Source organism: Phytophthora cinnamomi (assembly GCF_018691715.1).
Source record: "Phytophthora cinnamomi strain GKB4 chromosome Unknown Contig107, whole genome shotgun sequence".
NCBI lineage: Eukaryota > Oomycota > Peronosporomycetes > Peronosporales > Peronosporaceae > Phytophthora > Phytophthora cinnamomi.
The window spans coordinates 158,015-176,033 of record NW_027151040.1 but is presented as its reverse complement, the minus strand read 5'-3'; the positions used below and the strand labels follow the sequence as shown (position 1 = coordinate 176,033).

General features: G+C 57.6%; 6 protein-coding genes across 6 annotated transcripts; 2 read left to right on the top strand and 4 right to left on the bottom strand.

Annotated features, from left to right (window-relative positions):
• Positions 1-143: 143 nt before the first annotated feature.
• IUM83_17291 (delta l-pyrroline-5-carboxylate synthetase) lies at positions 144-2,417 on the bottom strand (the record flags this gene model as incomplete). Its single annotated transcript, XM_067942233.1, has 1 exon — positions 144-2,417. One exon carries the CDS (start codon positions 2,415-2,417, stop codon positions 144-146), a length of 2,274 nt encoding a protein of 757 aa, XP_067782358.1.
• A 3,578-nt stretch (positions 2,418-5,995) lies between these two features.
• On the top strand, positions 5,996-7,095 carry IUM83_17290 (Annexin (Annexin) Family; the record flags this gene model as incomplete). The annotated part of the gene is made up of 4 exons (XM_067942232.1): positions 5,996-6,058; positions 6,147-6,284; positions 6,392-6,644; positions 6,773-7,095. 4 exons carry the CDS (start codon positions 5,996-5,998, stop codon positions 7,093-7,095), a joined length of 777 nt encoding a protein of 258 aa, XP_067782386.1.
• Positions 7,096-9,261: 2,166 nt separating this feature from the next.
• IUM83_17289 (CAMK/CDPK protein kinase) lies at positions 9,262-10,716 on the bottom strand (the record flags this gene model as incomplete). The annotated part of the gene is made up of 1 exon (XM_067942231.1): positions 9,262-10,716. One exon carries the CDS (start codon positions 10,714-10,716, stop codon positions 9,262-9,264), a length of 1,455 nt encoding a protein of 484 aa, XP_067782357.1.
• A 1,831-nt stretch (positions 10,717-12,547) lies between these two features.
• On the bottom strand, positions 12,548-13,941 carry IUM83_17288 (Annexin protein; the record flags this gene model as incomplete). The annotated part of the gene is made up of 4 exons (XM_067942230.1): positions 12,548-12,870; positions 12,999-13,251; positions 13,359-13,496; positions 13,585-13,941. 4 exons carry the CDS (start codon positions 13,939-13,941, stop codon positions 12,548-12,550), a joined length of 1,071 nt encoding a protein of 356 aa, XP_067782356.1.
• A 263-nt stretch (positions 13,942-14,204) lies between these two features.
• Positions 14,205-15,359, bottom strand: IUM83_17287 (Annexin (Annexin) Family; the record flags this gene model as incomplete). Its single annotated transcript, XM_067942229.1, has 3 exons — positions 14,205-14,461; positions 14,532-14,784; positions 14,865-15,359. The coding sequence occupies 3 exons, from the start codon at positions 15,357-15,359 to the stop codon at positions 14,205-14,207; spliced, it is 1,005 nt and encodes a 334-aa protein (XP_067782353.1).
• A 323-nt stretch (positions 15,360-15,682) lies between these two features.
• Positions 15,683-17,912, top strand: IUM83_17286 (CDK5 activator-binding protein; the record flags this gene model as incomplete). The annotated part of the gene is made up of 8 exons (XM_067942228.1): positions 15,683-15,734; positions 15,810-16,039; positions 16,127-16,239; positions 16,324-16,390; positions 16,472-16,540; positions 16,630-17,410; positions 17,482-17,774; positions 17,841-17,912. The coding sequence occupies 8 exons, from the start codon at positions 15,683-15,685 to the stop codon at positions 17,910-17,912; spliced, it is 1,677 nt and encodes a 558-aa protein (XP_067782352.1).
• Between the last annotated feature and the right edge of the window lie 107 nt (positions 17,913-18,019).

The following is an 18,019-nucleotide window of genomic DNA, read 5'->3' as shown; positions in this document are numbered from 1 at the left end:
AGCTCCTTCGATAAACTTCTATAGGATGCATGTACGCATTGTTTGCCAAATAGACAAGTATCGATTCCGAGCCGTGTACTTGTATTTGTTGCGGTGTGTAGATTTATCTCGCTATCTATCACACACGTGATAAGGGGCGGGGCCTATAGCCGACTACTCCGCGGGCGGGCCACGTTAGCCTCCTTCTGGATCAGCTCCAGCTTCTTGTGCGTGTACTTCAGGGGGTGATCGTTCTTCGCGCCCGAAAACTGTGAAACAGTGTGGCCACTCTCCGAAACAAGCTTCCACTTGGTGGTAAGCAGACCCTCCACACCAACGGGGCCACGGGCGTGAATGCGACCAGTGCTGATGCCCACTTCGGCACCTAGACCGAACCGGTAGCCATCGGCAAAGCGAGTGCTAGCGTTGTGGAATACGCATGCGCTGTCGATCATCTGCTGGAACTGCTCCGCCGTAGCTGCGTCCTCCGTCACGATGCATTCAGTGTGGCCGCTGCTGTACTGGTTGATGTGAGAGATAGCAGCATCAACACCATTAACGACCTCAACGGTGAGGTCCTTCGTGCCGTACTCGGTCGAAAGCGAGCTGGTTGGACGCGACTTCACGGTGGCGACGCCAAGCTTCGCAGCATTAGGCGCGATGTGAAGATTGATTCCAGCCTCCTCAAGTGAAGATAGAATTTCCTTGTCCTGTCCGCTGGTAACCAGCGATTCGTCGATCAACAGCGTCTCCAGGGCGTTGCAAGCAGCGGGGTAGTCCGTCTTGGCATCGACTGCCAGCTCGATGGCTTTCTTGACATCAGCAGCGCCGTGGATGTACATGTGGCACACACCCTCCGCGTGGCCGAGCACCGGGATACGCGTGTTCTTCTTGATGTAGCTCACCATGGAACCCGAGCCACGCGGGATGCACAGGTCAATGACATCGTCCAGGCGGAGCAGGTCGGAAATTTCCTCGCGAGACGTAACCAGACCAATAACATCCTTCTTCACCTTGCCGTTCGTGGCCTCCTCCACCGCGTTCACGATGATCTTGTGCAGCACAGCGTTGCTGTGAAGTGCCTCCTTACCGCCCTTCAACAGCAAACCGTTGCCACTGCGTAGCGCCAAAGCAGCAATTTGTGGCAGTGAGTCGGGGCGGCTCTCGAAAATGACCAGGAGCACACCAATCGATGCCGTCTCTTGATGCAGAACAAGACCGGAGGCAAGCTCCGTGCGCTTCAGCATGCGTCCAATTGGCTCCTCCGCCTCGGCAATACTGCGGATTCCGTCGGCCAATGTTTCGAGTTTCTCCTCGGACAGCTTCAAGCGCGCTAGCAAGCCCTCGTCGATCGAGGACTTCTGAGCAGCCAGCAAATCCTTGCGGTTTGCGGTCAAGATCGTCTTGCTGTTCTTCTTGAGCTCGTCGGCGATGCGGAGCAGGATGTTCGCACGCTCCTCCGAGGACAGAGCCTGGAGTTGGTGGCAGCCTTCGCGGGCAGCGTTGGCCATCTCCTCGGCAGACATGCAGTCCGGCGACTCGACGCCCGGATTGGCGACAAAGAGCGTTCCAAGGCTGGCACCCTTCATGATGGATCCGACGACGCCGTACTTCATGCCGCTGGCGATCACAACGGCGTTTACTCCCTGTGAGATGGCCGACTGCGCCGCCTCGATCTTGGCTCCCATGCCGCCGCGCCCAACGCTGGACTTTTCGCCGATCTTGAAGTCGCTGTTCTCGGGGCGGAAGACCGAGATGATCTTGGCGCCAGGCTGGCTCGGGGGCTTGTTGTACAGGCCCTCCACGTCCGTGAGCAGCATCAGCAGGTCGGCTTCGATCTCTCCGCCCACCAGCGCCGCGAGCGAGTCGTTGTCCGTGAAGACGGTGCCGTCGGGCGACGCGCTCACGGCGTCGTTCTCGTTGACGATGGGGACGACGTCGAGCTCCAGCAGGTTGAGCATCGTGTCGCGCATGTTGGCGCGGTTCTGGGCCGTCTTGAAGTCCGAGGCCGTGACCAGCACCTGCGAGCAGGCCACGTCGTAGAGCGAGAAGAGCGTCTCGTAGAGCGACATGAGGCCGATCTGGCCGGCGGCGGCCATGGCGCCCTTCTTCTTCTCGAGCGCCAGCATCTGCTGGTTGCCCTGCACGTGCGTGCGCAGCGAGGCTGAGAGCAGGATCTGCTTGTTGAGGCGCTTGCGGCCGATGCCCACGGCGCCGCTGGTGACCAGCAGCACCTCCTTGCCCTGGCGCTTGAGCATGCACACCTGCTCCACGATGGACGCGATGCGGCCCAGCGCCGGCTCGCCGTTGGTGGACACGACGCTCGTGCCCATCTTGACCACGATACGCGTGGCGTGCTTGAGGTCGTGGCGCGTGATGGGGCGCTCCCCGGCGGAGCCCCCGAAGGTGTGCGAGTGGGTCATGGTTTCTTTCCTCATGGCGGCGGGGGCGTGTTGTGTGGAGGAAGGCGCGGGCTCGTCGGTGGCGGGGTGCGCGGAGGCCGGCAGGTTAGAGAGTGAGCAGACGTCACTTGGCTCGCTGCGGTTTGCATGGACTTTGCCGCCTATCGCGCAAAGACCGGTGGGATCATCAAATAAGGGGATCCATTGCGGAACATAGGTCTTTTGACTTGGGGGTTGTATATAACTGACCTGCGGAGATGAACGGTATAGAAATAAGGAGGGGATAAGCACATTTTGACTACCGGGAATATGATAGTCAAATGTAAGAGACGGGGTGGTAGCCAAGAACACCAGCTGACTGTGACATGTGCATCGTAGGAACTTATACCGGCAAAGACTCCCACAACATACAATTGGGCTGTTGTGTATAACGCAAAAATAGGTTCCCCAATCAACCCGATCGATCGGTTTAGAGGATTTTTGAAGTGACCAGGGCAAGATTCCCCCGAGCCCCGACGATGTGAGACGATCAGCACCCGGCGTCCACAAACGCCGGCATGCAGACACTGGCTGGACAAAAATTGCAAGGAAGCGCTGCAAGATGCGTTGGGGTCGATGTCACAGCTGCTTTAGCTCATGCGCCGCCAATGCCGCCTCCACCTCAGATATCGTGCCCGCCAGCCGGTGCACCTGCTGTGCCGAGAATCTTCAGAAAGGCACCAAGCAGCAGAGCACTAAAAAAACATGGCACGGTCGCGGCACCGCTGACTCGCGGTCATCTGTCGACGGTCTGGATTAGGCGTCGCCTGGCATTGTCGGCGCCCACTGAGATGAGGGCAACTCGCCTGCGGCTGGGGCCGCAAGCTGCTGCTCTGGCGGCCCGCCGGCCTGCCGGCTTGCCGTCGGGCGCCGTTAAATAGATGTAGAGCGTGCCAGGCTGGCAGCCAGCTGCAGCACCGCAAATCATGAGGGTTGCTGAACCTTTGGCACGAAAGCACCGTGGGACCTCGCTGGCAAACACGCAATCGGCTCGGCGGTTAAGCGACAGGAGAAGCGCGATGCTCGGCGCCCGCCACTGCGTTCGTGCGGCGAATTGCAGGGTCATGAACGCTGCTCTGCTCAGGAACTCAGGCTGGCATCGAGCTGGATACATGTACAGTAGTCTCCCGGTGTCTCATCGCCAACAACACTTGGAGGGCCCCTCCTGGGCGACGCGGAGCTGCTCAGTGCTGCCCGTTTTGGAGGGGCCTTGCAGAGGAACCCTGCTCCCAGTCGTGGGGTAGCGCGCACCGTGTCAGAAGACTGCTTGTCCGCACCATCGAGCTGGCTGTCGACGAACCAAGGCGGATGGCGTGTTCGAGGTCTTTAATCATCGCGATCAGATCTGTGATTGGTTGAAATGCGAGGCATACAAGTTTTTTCTAGTGGTGCCCACGGTACACGGTACCGGGTCTGTCTAAATTGGTTAAAGGTGTGGAGCACACCGAATAACCAAGTCAAAGAGACGAGGGGTTTTCCATTAAGGGGATTTGCCAATTTAGTGCACTTTTCAAAGGGCATCAGTCAAGGCGCGGTAGCCGAAAGTCTACTGTGAGTTTCAGTGTGCAATATGCATGCCCAGACAGGTGTTTGTTTACTCCCTTTCATAGATTAATTCTGGTATGGAGAGGCTCTTATTGGGTAGTTTGGATGGATTGTAGTGAATGGTCTATTTCCTGCTGATTGCCAGTTTAGTGCTCGCTTTATCTTAGTACTTTGTATGAACCAGCAATTCCCACCCTCAAACTGGGACAGTGTACCTTCTATTCGTCTTCTCAGTGGTTGAGGTAACCTATTATGCCACGATAAAAACGCAAACACATCAGTATTGAAAGGATATGTATCTTGGAAATAATTTGTCATTTCGACAGTGCTGACAGCTCAGTCGGTTAACGCCGCTGGGCTTAATGGGAGGGCCTCTACGGGGAGCAGGGTTGTCGCGGGTCTCGAGTCCCTCGGACACAGTTAATTACGCACTGTTATAAAGGTATGATTATCTGCTCATCTGTGTGCAATTGACTTACAGTAACTAACATTGATTTGCCTGTCTGTCTTATCTCTTGACTAAACTATTGCTTCAAACAGCGATTGCTCGGGTGCGTCTGGAGCATTTTCAACCTCCGTATGAACCGGTGTCAGTCGGGAACCTTTTCGCCGTGCCTTTTGAGGCTTTGCTTGTACTGTAAGTAGGTTCTCTAGTAGTTCACGGGTTAGCAATCGCCCACCAAACTGTCGCTGTCTTCCGCTTCCTGCCTTTCGTGCGTGGTGGTGGGAGGACGAGAAGCTGTTGTTGGACGGTTTTCTTCACGTGAAGTCAAGCGGCTTGCTTAATCGACGCCGGCGCCGCTTCATAAAGCGCCTGTACCAGCCGCTACCAACGCCAGTGCCCGTAGTCATCTCAGCGATCGTGCTGGCCTTGGCAATGATTTCAGCTGACCACGAGGCTTGGCCGGCTTCCCGATAAGCTGTCGCCCCATTATCCACTCACAGAGGTTTTGCTCTGCCTCAGCTGTCAGGCGTGGTTGAGGGCCACGTCACTGAGACTCCATCGATTCGCCTTTCTTGCGCTTGCCTACCCACTTAATTAGCGTTCGGTAGAGTTTAGCTTGCTGGTGTAGTCCACTCCGCGCTTCTTGGTCATAATTCGGGGCGAGGTCAATTTGGTAGTGATAGTCGGAACGATAGTTAAGCTCATACCACTGATAGTACTAACTGCAAAGCAGACGAGACAAATCGGGTGTACGTCGAGAGTTAGCAGCCAACCAGGAGCTGTATTCCTACATAATGAGCGTCGCAGCTGTGTTTACGGTTCTGAGATATTTCATCCAGTAATATACCAGAGCTCGTAGGGTTTTGGCGTGATTGGTACAGTCGTAACATTAGTGCACTAATATGCTTCTAGTGCACTAAAGTCTTGCGTTATTTATTCATTCTCTAACTTAGATGGCAAGTGCAGCCATGTTGCCAGCGGCAATCATAGCTGGCATGGTCACTTGGAGGAAAAGCGCTTGTTACACAAGCCGTTCCTTGTTTGCGCGATGTTTTGTCCGTGGCGGATCGGATAACCGGCATGACCTGCTCTTCTGGTTACCGCAACCCATACACACATCGTAATTACAGTCAACGCGGAGGGTATGTCGCTCGCGAGGTAGTCACAGCCACGAGATGAAAGATGGTGTACGCCGGTTCTACATTTTCCCAGAGGCGCGATACTACGCCTCGTAGTCTTCGAGCTGCCTCTCGTGGGTAAGACTTAGATAATTCATGTTGTTCTCTTCTCGTTAGCGGGGTTGTCTTTATTTATACAAGTAGATTGGGCTACCGAAATGATATTCAGGCGGTAGCTTGTGACTCACGAGCCAACATCACGCCAGATTCGGGTTGCTCTTCCACAGTGCAAATATGACTCCATTCCAAAATGCCTAAGTTAGCTTGAGAGCTTCCCATTCAATGCGTTGTGGCGGCATTTTAATGACACAATACTGAAACACTCGTTAATACCTCGCAAATTACTCGCAACAGCAGCAACGCGCTTTCGTGTTATCTGAGTAAAACCATGAGGACACACCACAAAGATGGTCGGTGGAGGCCTTAACGCCACGTCGGGCTGTGGCACGAAGGAGCGGCTGCTGTACCCGGTACGGCGGCGGCGCTTGCTGGGCTTTCACTGCTATCGCGTGTATTTACTGATGTTAGCATCCTTTCGTTGTTTTCGTGCCGCGCCAGATCATCCTGGGCCGCACGAACGAGGAGCTCTCGATGCTCAAGTCGACGTACTACTACATCTTCAACAAGGACCTGACCTGGCTCATGCGCTCTGAACTGAGCGGCGACTACCGCGAGGTGATCCTCTTGGCACTCGAGGTGCGTTGGCTGTCATGCTTGGTTGCGTTTGGCCGCTGAGGGCTGCGTGCTGCGGATATTGTGGGTTGCTGTGCTGTTACTGACCGCTGCTACTGCTGCTGCTGCAGCGACTGCAAGTCGTGTACGACCCTAAGATCCACACGTACGAGAAGGCGAAAGCGGACGCCGTGAAGCTCTACGACGCTGGCGAGGGCCGCTGGGGCACGGACGAGACCACGTTCATCCGCATCCTGTTCTCAAGCCCGCGCGAGCACCTCGTGCTGGTGAACGACATCTACAAGAAGAAGTACGTGAGCGACCTGGAGGAGGCCGTGCGTGCCGAATTCAGCGGCTACGCGACCGAGGCGCTCGTATTTTACGGTGCGTGCTTAGCGCGGTTCATCACTGCTGTTTCTCTTTCTCGTAGTACCGATAGCTGCTGCTTTTTGTGCTGTTCGGCGCCACGCTAACACGTACTGCTTCGTTTTGCGACTCTGTCTGCGCGGCAGTCCGCCTGGCGCTGGAGCCGGACGCGGCGATCGCCGACCACTTCGAGCGCATGATGAAGGGCCTGGGCACGGACGAGAAGGGGCTGAGCGCCGCCGTGATCCGCTACCACTGGATGCAGCCGCGCGTGGAGGCGCTGTACGAGAAGCTGTACGGGCGGTCGCTCGAGGAGCGGATCCGCACGGACACGGATGCCAACTACGGCGACCTGCTGGTCACGCTGCTGCACATCCCGACGGACGGCGGCGGCAACAGGAGCAGGAGCAGGAGCAGCAGCGACGGCAGCGACGGCAGCGACGGCAAGGCGCCCGAGCCTGCATCCTAGACGAAGAGCTGCAACTCAACAAGATGCGTTTCTGTACTGTACGTGCACTTGGCCACAACTTCCCACCCACACGCGCCCAGACAGCCTGCTCGGCCGCCCAGACAGCGCACCGCCGCCGCCGGCGCGCGTTCCTGGTCCACAGGCGAAAGTTTGCTCGGACAGAGAGCGGTGGGTGCGGCGGCGACATATATGGATGCGCCTCGCGTGTTGAAACGCCTCGAGAAATCCATTGACGCAGTCGCCGTTTCAGCGCCGTTGGCGTCTGCCGAAGACAGCTCCATTGCCGCCACCTCATGGGCGCCCGCCTGCCGGCACTTGCTCCGCGGCCAGGCCAGCCAGCGCTTCCGCCGCACCACACATCCTGCCTCAACTTTGAGGCCCTCAAGCCCAGTGTACATGTACACTAATCCGGTGTGCGAAGATTGCGCTCGCAGTGGCTGAGAAAACCATTTCAGCCAATGGCCGCGCGGTCCGACACACCGCCGATTGCGCCGCATGCGCGAGAGTGGGCCGGCCTTGACTGGCTCAGCAAAGCCTCAATGCGTCTGCCCGCGTCAAACTTGAAAATGTACGCGCGGCCGCTAAAATGGACGGATAGACGAGGCAAATGTACGACAAGCGCGACGCCACGGGCAAATTCCAGGAGCGCCGCAAGACCCCGCCGCCGTCGTAAACACGCCGGGCACCGAGCGCGCGGCGTCAACGCGGCCGGCGCAATCTGGCTGCGGTGGTGGAGGCAGCCGCAGCGAGTCGCTGCCAGCGACACGCCCGCGCCAAGGCGCCATCCGCGCGGCTTCAGGCAACGGGCTTTCTGCGGACATTTTTTTGTGGATTAAAACTCGTTAGTCGAGCGTCCGTACACAGTTTTGCCGGTCAGTCTGCTGCAGCGGCAGCAATTGTTGCTGTTGTTGTTGTTTATATTTGTACTGCTGCTGCTGTTGCTGCTATTGCTGCTGCTGGTTGTTGGTATCCGGCGCTCCGACCGACAGACTGGTGGATCGTGTACCTACGTTTCGTCCATACCTGGCCCAGCCGCCTTGTCGGCCTTCTCGCCGACTTTCGCAGCACTCTCGTCTTCCACAACCGCGGTTGTGAGTCGTCGGCAGTGCCAGCCGAGCGACATATGCGTGCCTGCTGGCAACCCACCGCTAAAGCGACTGGCCGGCTATCAGAACCGTAGGGTTCATGCTTTCGAATTCGGGATTTATTGCTGTAACTTTAGGAGCGGGGTGACCGCGATCACCCTTGTCTCCAGAGCAAAGGCGCATGAGGTACTAACTAATATAACTATGGCGAGCTTGCGCGCGCGTGTTGTCACTGTGGTGCGCAGCGCATTATACACTGACGCGTCGAAGCCAAAACCCCAATAGGTATGTAGGTAGCGACTTGGAACTTCGAAGTTCGTAGCACGCCAGGTGGCTGACAACATAAATTTTTGGTACAGTATTTGTATGGAAAGCCTTCGCCTCGCCGTTTAACTTCACGCGGATGACGAAGGCGGGCCAAAGCAGCGTGGGGCTGGAAAGACCCAAAGTTTTCAGGCAAATGATCGGCTCTGCTGTGCCCGCGATCGACTGCCTTCGTGCCTTCGCGTTGGACTCTATGGCGCCACCACAGCCAACCGCGCGAGCTGCATGCACGCGGTACCGCATAAGCCCAACACGGGAAATCTGTCACACGGCAACTGCGATCATCGTCCGATCAGCAGCTCAATGCGATGGGGACGAGGCAAACTTTGCTTCATGCAGGCGTTGCTGGCGCCAGACCGCTGCTATTTCAATGCACAGCCTATTATTTGTTGCCTCTCGATCGATCGATCGCTTGCTGCTTGATCTCGCCGCTTGGATATGCGCTGCCAGGCCCGTCACTTTGCACACGGCAAGCGGCATTTATGCAGGCCCTGGCGCAGCGGCCAATTGAAAGCGGCCACCGCAGACTGAAGCGGATTGAAGTGGCCGGCACATCCAAGGCATTGACCCGCGGTGCCCAATTTTGTCCGGCTGGTCGGACATCAGCCGCAGTCATGCGGGGATGGCTGTCCGGTGCTGCAGCGCGAGATGACACTCCGCTGCGGTAATGCAATGGTTCGGAAGACTGTGTAGACTGGATGGTATTTCATTTCGTGGCACGCCTTCACCGTGCCCATAAATATTATAACCTATACAACTACCATTTAGAGAACCATGGGTGCTCCAGCACCTCCTCCATGCTCGGGCGCTGGTCGGCGTCCGCGTGCATCATCTGCTTCACGAGCTCCTTGGCCTCGTTGCTAATTCGCCACCACTCGAGCTCGTCGAAGAAAATCTCGCCCGAAAGGGTTCGCTCCAACATATCATCCTCGGACGGCGCGCTGAACGGGGAGTACCCACATAGAATCGTGTACAGTACGGCACCGGCACTGAACACGTCGGCAGCGTACGAAACCTTGCCGTTCTGTAGCACCTCCGGCGCAGCGTAACCCACCGTGCAGCTGATGGCCTTCTTCAGCGTGCTCTTGTCCAGCTGCATGGCGGAACCGAAGTCTCCGAGCTTTACAGTCTCGAGCTGCAGCGCAGACACTTTGAAGAACAGGTTCTCGGGCTTGATGTCCAGGTGCACAATGCCGTGCTCGTGGCAGTGGTTGACGGCGCTGGCAATGTGACGGAAAAGCGTCTTGGCTTCGTGCTCGTCCATGCCGCCGTTTTGGCTGATGAAGTCGAAGAGGTCGCCACCCACGCAATTCTCCATGACCAGGTAGGCCTTTTCCTTTTGGCGGAAGGAGTCGTGGAGCGCGACGATGTTCGGGTGGCTTGAGTAGTTGGTCAGCATGCGCTGAATTTCAATCTCGTTGCGAGCCGAGTGGCTCTGCTTAGTAGATGAAGCTTCCATCGACTTCATCACGTACGACGGGCGGTTTCGGTCCATCCATGTGGAGCACTCGACGACAGACGAGTTCTGAGTCTCCATGATCACACCGCCCAGCGTGAACTTGGCGATCCAGCCGAGCAGATCGATAGCGTCCTGCACGAGCTTGGCCCACTGGTCGCGCTCGTTCTTGGTGTCAAACTTGAGAATCCACTTGTCGCGCGACACCTTGTCGTTTGAGCCCTTGGAGGCGGCGGGGCTGGGCGAGGGCGTCGAGCGCTCGCCGTCCGCGGGCATGCGGAAGTCGATGGACAGCTTGTTCTTGGGCAGGCGGTCCACGCGCGTCCAGACGCTGATCATCTGGCGCTGGCGCACCTCGCCCTTCTCGCAGCGCGCGTACTCCATGTAGGGCACCGTGCCGGTCTGCAGGCGCACGATGCGAGGCACGAAGATCTTCATCCAGTCGGGCAGCGGCACCTGCTTGAGTACGCGCACGGAGTGGAGATCGAAAAGCTTCTTCTGCACCTGCTTCTGCGAGAGCGCGGCGCCATCCGTCTCGAGGTCCTCCTCGAGGATCGTGAGGCGCTGGCCCGCGCGGTCGGCGCCGCCGTACAGGCTGCTGAGGCGCGACGTGCTGAGCGCCTCCGAGTCCAGCAGCGTGGAGTCCATGCCGCTGCTGCTCACGGCCGAGCAGCACGTAGAGTTTGTGAGGAACGAGGAGCGCGCCTCCTTCGTGAGCGGCACCACGTCCACGTCGAGCGCGCTGAGGCCGACCATGCTTCCGGCGCTATCTGTTCTGTCCTACGGCAAGTCAAGCAACGACCCGACCTGCGCTCTTCGGGGAAAATTGCCTTGTGAGAGCGCCGCCTGACTGGGAGTAAGCCAGAGCCAGAACCGGGGCCATGCATTCCGCGAAGGCGATTACGCGAGCGACGAGGGCTAGGTCCTGCTGATGGGAAACAAGGGTGTCGTAATCGGCTTGGCACGCGCACATTGGTCGAAAAGTATCATTTTCGACCAATGGGCGGTAAGGTTCGAAAAATAACGGTAATGAGCGCGAATGAAGGTAACCCTCACTTTTGGACTACATGGTTGTGCGATTTTCCAAGATGTGGTCACATTTGGTCCTGGCCACAGGTCGCCGAGGGGCTATCTCGCCTGCTATGCAGGGACATTGTCCGCCACTCCCCACAGCCGCGGAGGCGAGGGGATGTCGCGCGCATTACATGGCGGCGGCGCTGGGGCTCCGCGGCTGCGGGGTCGAGCCGTTCCAGTTTGTGTCAAGCGCCCCTTTACCCGTGTACTAACCCAGATGGGATTGCGACATACAGGTAGGGCCTTGACAGCCCTTGGTGACCAGCCACGCCGGCTGGCGACCCCAGCTCTACAACTGGGGGCGAGATCGGACCAGCGTGCTCCCGACTTTAGACTGGGCTTTGGTTGCGGTGGGCTGCCAGCAGGCAGCTCTGTTTCAGCAGGCGCGCATATGTCGCTCGGCTGGCACTGCCGACGACTCGCAACCGCGGTTGTGGAAGACGAGAGCGCTGCGAAAGTCGGCGAGAAGACCGACAAGGCGGCTGGGCCAGGTATGGACGAAACGTAGGTACACGATCCACCAGTCTGTCGGTCGGAGCGCCGGATACCAACAACCAGCAGCAGCAATAGCAGCAACAGCAGCAGCAGTACAAATATAAACAACAACAACAGCAACAATTGCTGCCGCTGCAGCAGACTGACCGGCAAAACTGTGTACGGACGCTCGACTAACGAGTTTTAATCCACAAAAAAATGTCCGCAGAAAGCCCGTTGCCTGAAGCCGCGCGGATGGCGCCTTGGCGCGGGCGTGTCGCTGGCAGCGACTCGCTGCGGCTGCCTCCACCACCGCAGCCAGATTGCGCCGGCCGCGTTGACGCCGCGCGCTCGGTGCCCGGCGTGTTTACGACGGCGGCGGGGTCTTGCGGCGCTCCTGGAATTTGCCCGTGGCGTCGCGCTTGTCGTACATTTGCCTCGTCTATCCGTCCATTTTAGCGGCCGCGCGTACATTTTCAAGTTTGACGCGGGCAGACGCATTGAGGCTTTGCTGAGCCAGTCAAGGCCGGCCCACTCTCGCGCATGCGGCGCAATCGGCGGTGTGTCGGACCGCGCGGCCATTGGCTGAAATGGTTTTCTCAACCACTGCGAGCGCAATCTTCGCACACCGGATTAGTGTACATGTACACTGGGCTTGAGGGCCTCAAGTTGAGGCAGGATGTGTGGTGCGGCGGAAGCGCTGGCTGGCCTGGTCGCGGACCAAGTGCCGGCAGGCGGGCGCCCATGAGGCGGCGGGAATGGAGCTGTCTTCGCTAGACGCCAACGGCGCTGAAACGGCGACTGCGTCAATGGATTTCTCGAGGCGTTTCAACACGCGAGGCGCATCCATATATGTCGCCGCCGCACCCACCGCTCTCTGTTCGAGCAAACTTTCGCCTGTGGACCAGGAACGCGCGCCGGCGGCGGCGGTGCGCTGTCTGGGCGGCCGAGCAGGCTGTCTGGGCGCGTGTGGGTGGGAAGTTGTGGCCAAGTGCACGTACAGTACAGAAACGCATCTTGTTGAGTTGCAGCTCTTCGTCTAGGATGCAGGCTCGGGCGCCTTGCCGTCGCTGCCGTCGCTGCCGTCGCTGCTGCTCCTGCTCCTGCTCCTGTTGCCGCCGCCGTCCGTCGGGATGTGCAGCAGCGTGACGAGCAGATCGCCGTAGTTGGCATCCGTGTCCGTGCGGATCCGCTCCTCGAGCGACCGCCCGTACAGCTTCTCGTACAGCGCCTCCACGCGCGGCTGCATCCAGTGGTAGCGGATCACGGCGGCGCTCAGCCCCTTCTCGTCCGTGCCCAGGCCCTTCATCATGCGCTCGAAGTGGTCGGCGATCGCCGCGTCCGGCTCCAGCGCCAGGCGGACTGCCGCGCAGACAGAGTCGCAAAACGAAGCAGTACGTGTTAGCGTGGCGCCGAACAGCACAAAAAGCAGCAGCTATCGGTACTACGAGAAAGAGAAACAGCAGTGGTGAACCGCGCTAAGCACGCACCGTAAAACACGAGCGCCTCGGTTGCGTAGCCGCTGAATTCGGCACGCACGGCCTCCTCCAGGTCGCTCACGTACTTCTTCTTGTAGATGTCGTTCACCAGCACGAGGTGCTCGCGCGGGCTTGAGAACAGGATGCGGATGAACGTGGTCTCGTCCGTGCCCCAGCGGCCCTCGCCAGCGTCGTAGAGCTTCACGGCGTCCGCTTTCGCCTTCTCGTACGTGTGGATCTTAGGGTCGTACACGACTTGCAGTCGCTGCAGCAGCAGCAGTAGCAGCGGTCAGTAACAGCACAGCAACCCACAATATCCGCAGCACGCAGCCCTCAGCGGCCAAACGCAACCAAGCATGACAGCCAACGCACCTCGAGTGCCAAGAGGATCACTTCGCGGTAGTCACCGCTCAGTTCAGAGCGCATGAGCCAGGTCAGGTCCTTGTTGAAGATGTAGTAGTACGTCGACTTGAGCATCGAGAGCTCCTCGTTCGTGCGGCCCAGGATGATCTGGCGCGGCACGAAAACAACGAAAGGTAGCTAACGTCAGTAAATACACACGATAGCAGTGAAAGCCCAGCAAACACCGCCGCCGTACCGGGTACAGCAGCCGCTCCTTCGTGCCACAGCCCGACGTGGCCACGTTCAGCACAAACGCCTCCACTTCCGGCAGCGGCATCGTCAGCAGCAGCAACAGGAAGCGGAAGTCGCCAACCGTGTCCCTGCTCAGCGTGTCCTTGAGTTCCTCGCGGTACAGGTCCTTGTAGCGGTAGATGAGCAGCAGCCGGTCGCTTGTGGACAGAGCGCTCAGCTCGTCCACGAGCACCTTCTCGTCCACGCCCAGGCCGTCCGTCGCGTCGCGGATGCGCTCGCAGGCGTCGTCGATCTCGCGCGGGTACACCAGCGGCACGCCGTGGAACACATCGTGCGCGTGCTGCGGGAATGTGTGCTGCATCGTCGCTGCTGTTGTCTAGCGCCGCCGTCACCTCGCGCTAAAGGCTGTCAATTACCGCGTGCTGTGCAGAAAAATCTTAGTAATGGGTTCCGCGGTTGATTTTGTATGCAAAAACATCAGATAGAAAAGCGAGGTGGCAATTAAAATATCAGAAATGAGAGAGAGAATTGCCTTTTTCGTGGGTGAAATTTGACATTGTTGTTGGACGTGCTCAATGAAATGGTGCATGAAGACTACCCACACACTGGACGTGCACTTGACTCTTACGCAAAGCTGCCAACGGAGCGTGGGGCCTCGAGGAGCTGCAGCAGCAGCTCTCGGTACTCACCGCTGACCTCATCTTTGATGCGGTCGTGCAGCGACTGTTTGTAGTTCTTCTCGTAGACGGGCATGATCTTGCCCAGGTACGAGTGGTAGCGGACGATGGCGGCGCTGAGAGCCGTCTCGTCAGTGCCCATCCCAGCCATCGTGCCCTCGATGTGCTCGGCGAGGAACGGCCACGCGTTGAGGTTCAGGCGGACTGTAGGAAGCGAAAATATGGAACGTGTCAATTCGGGTCACAGTTGGTGCAGGGGATGATCCGAACTTACCGAAGTAAGTGAGCGCCGCGCAGGCGCTGCCGCTGAACTCGTTTTCGATCGCGTGGACTAAGTCGTGCTGGTGTTTGGCCTGGTACGCCGCATCGATGTTGCGGAGGTGCTCGGGCGGGCTCGCCAACAGCACCTTGATGAACCCGTTCTCGTCGGTGCCCCACTTGCCCTCGCCGGCCTTGTAGATCAGCTCGGCGTCTTCCTCGGCCTTCTCCTTGGTGTGAAACGACGGTTTGTATTCGACCATAGGCTCCTGAAGTGGGGACACATACACGAATGGACAGTCACTACCTCGAATTGCTGCACTAACACAATAAAGTGTTGGCTGCTCACCTGGAGCGCCTTCATGATGGCGGCGAGGAAGTCACCACTGATCTCGTCACTGATAGAGACGGAGAGATCCGTGTCGTACATTTCGAAGTACGTCTTCTTCAGCAGATCCATCTCTTCATTGGTGCGGCCCATGAGGACCGAGTAGAGCAGGTGGTCGGAGGTGCCCAGGCCCTTCATGGCGTGGAAGATGATGTAGGCCTCGGCCTGCGGCAGCGTGAAGCAGATGATCTGCAGCAGGTAGCCGAAGTCGCCCGACGTCTCGCTCTTGACGAGCTCGCGGAGCGTCTTGCCGTGCAGCTCCTTGTAGCGCAGCGAGATCAGTCCGCGCTCGTTGGGGGAGAGCGGGCCGAGCAGCTTCACCAGAGCCTTGTCGTCCGTTCCGATGCCGTGGCAGGCGGCGTGGATCTGCTCCACGGCAGCATCGACCGACGCCGAGAAGTGCGTCTTCTCCTTCTTGTAGGCGTCGAACGCGGACGGCGGGTAGAGTCCCAGCATCTTGAGCTTGGCGGGCGGTGGGAGACAGAGATGGAGGGTGCGCTGGGTGAGGAGTTTTGAGGAATGAGCTCGAGAGCGGAGCGGAGCAGGCGCGTTGGAACTCAGCTCGTTGATCCAGCCAGCAGAGATTTGCCATAGGGTGGATACAACAACTGAGTCAAGCGGAGGCACGTGCTGGCACTTCAACTTGCAAAAGTATCTTGCAAGTGACGTCAGAGCGGAAAAAATCTTTTTGACAGACGATTCTCTTTTGCGCTTTTGATTGGCCAAAATTCACTCCCAATTCCAATTCCCCGACGGCATTTTGTTTGGAAAGAGCAAGCATGGCGGACAAGCGCAAGCTGCCCATCGACATCCAGTACAAGCAGCTCCTGGGTGGGTCCCTCCTCCCCTTCCTCCCCCCTGCGTCCTCGCCCTAACGTGTGTCACCCCCGCTGTCCTCGCACGCAGAGGCGCTGGTGGACCGCCGCATCGTGCCGCACAAGTGGCTCGAGCAGCACAAGCAGATCCGCGACGCCATCGCCGCTCTGTACCCGGAGCTGCCTCTGGCCAGCGAGCAGCTGTCCCAGTTCCGCGCCAAGCGACCCAGCCACGAGGACCTCAGCTACTTCGACTGCAAGTTCATCTTCGAGTGCCTGGAGCAGTCGGACGAGGGCGCCAGCAAGAACTTCTTCGGGCAGGTGGGGGGACGTCCGCTTTCCAACCGCAAATGTGGTTCTCGGGGGCTAATGAGACGTCGCTGTGTATTTATTTGAACTTACGTACAGTACACGTCGTCGGTGCTGAAGCGCTGGAGTGCGCTGATCCGCCAGTACGAGAAGAACAACGTCTTCGCGGCCGAGGCGGCGCGAATCATTGCGCAGAACACGGCGTTTGAAATGTCAGTCAAGATGAGAGACGGAGGCCACGTGTGTGGTGGATAGAGCTGCGAAACTTACTATTGTGTGCGCTTTTGCTGATTTAGTCCGTTTTTGAAAAAGTCGATCCAGCAGAATGAGAAGCAAGTCGCGGATAACAACCGCAAGGCAGCGGTGAGCTACAGAAGTTGTGTATGTGTTTGTGGTCACAAGCGCGCTGACTGATTTGCTGCGCGAATTTTCGATGTTCGTCAGGATCTGACGAGAAGCATTGCGGAGTACAAGCGCAAGCTGGAGACCTCGTGCGCGGACATGGGCATCGCGGTTCGTTTCACGTTTGGATGCTGATAGCACATTATTGTGCACATGCTGCTGCATTGTCTTACTGACTGAGTGTACTGCTGCTCACTCAGGGAGAAAACTTCCGTGAAGAGCTGCGCCGTTTACCACGTGAGCTGCCGTCCATCTTTGACGGTGTCGCAAAGGCTATTTGCTGTGACGAAATTGCCGATGCAATTGAGTACCACCAAGCGCTCCAAACCTACTTGCACGATTGCGAGGTCCCTGTTGTGGCCTCCGTGGTGGAAGCCACGAGTTCGTCCTCCTCGAAAAAGGAGAAGAAGAACAAAAAGAAGGGCAAGAAACAGCCCGAAGTGACCGAAGATCCTGAAATCACTACGGATGAACCATTCGAGCTAGTCGTGGCTCCGCACAAGTTCTTTGCTGCGATTGAGGAACTTCGTCATGCCAGCGATGAGTTGGTGGAAACGGGTGCGATGTTGGACTTTGAAGCGGAGGCGGCAGAGATTAGCTGGGATATCTCGCTTGACGACAGCGGCACCGCTGATGCTGGCGAGATTGACTGGGGTATTGAAACAGTTGCGTCTGCTGATCCAGCTGCTGACACTTCAGTTGGCGATGCTCCTGTCGAAATTGATTGGGACATCACAGCTTCGGATGTGGCGGAGCCTGTAGGCCAGGCAGATGCCATTGAAGCGGCAGGTGCAGAGGCAATGGTAGATGTGCCTGCTACTAGCCAGCAAGTTACTCGAGTTGGTCTGTTGGATGACAGTGAATTTCGCACTCGTGTCCTGAATGATCTGCTGGAGCTGCGTGGGTTTCTCCGCCAACGACTAATTGAGCTGTCCGCAAGTGATTCCGTTGCCTTTGCCAATCAGTTCCAGGGCTCTTCTCGTAAGGATGTGGTTCTATCCCAACAAAACACAATCTATAATACTAACAGGTTTGTTGTGGTATGTGAACAGCTCTGCTGGAACAGCAAAGCACGACAAAGATCGAGGAATTCCAAGCTGCAGTGGACCAGGCTGTATCTTTGCTGACGAACAAACGTTTGCAGCAACTGGTGCTCATTAAGACCTCGGAGAGATATCTGGACAGGCACGTGGCGAACCTGGAGATGTTAACCAAGCACATGGATAAATGTCGACGTGAAATCCACGTTTTGGAGGACAAGAACGTGGATCTCATCGATGCCACCAAAAGCGTCCAACCCCAGATCAATTCGCTCGTGGCGGCAACGAAAAAGCTGAAGAAAGAGGTACGAACAACTACTTTCCACGAATCAATTTCGTCGCTCTAACTGTCGTATTTGTTTCTTGAGCAGTTGGAAGCTGCGTTGCCTGCACTGTTCAAGGGATACAAGGTCAACATCGTGGGCGAGGTTAACAGTCTTTAGTACTCAGATAACGAGGAATTTGTGTTGCAAACAAACTGTATGGTTGGTACATTTATCGATCACTACAGGTAGCCTATCGGTGATTGCACGTTGCTTGTCGTGTCGAG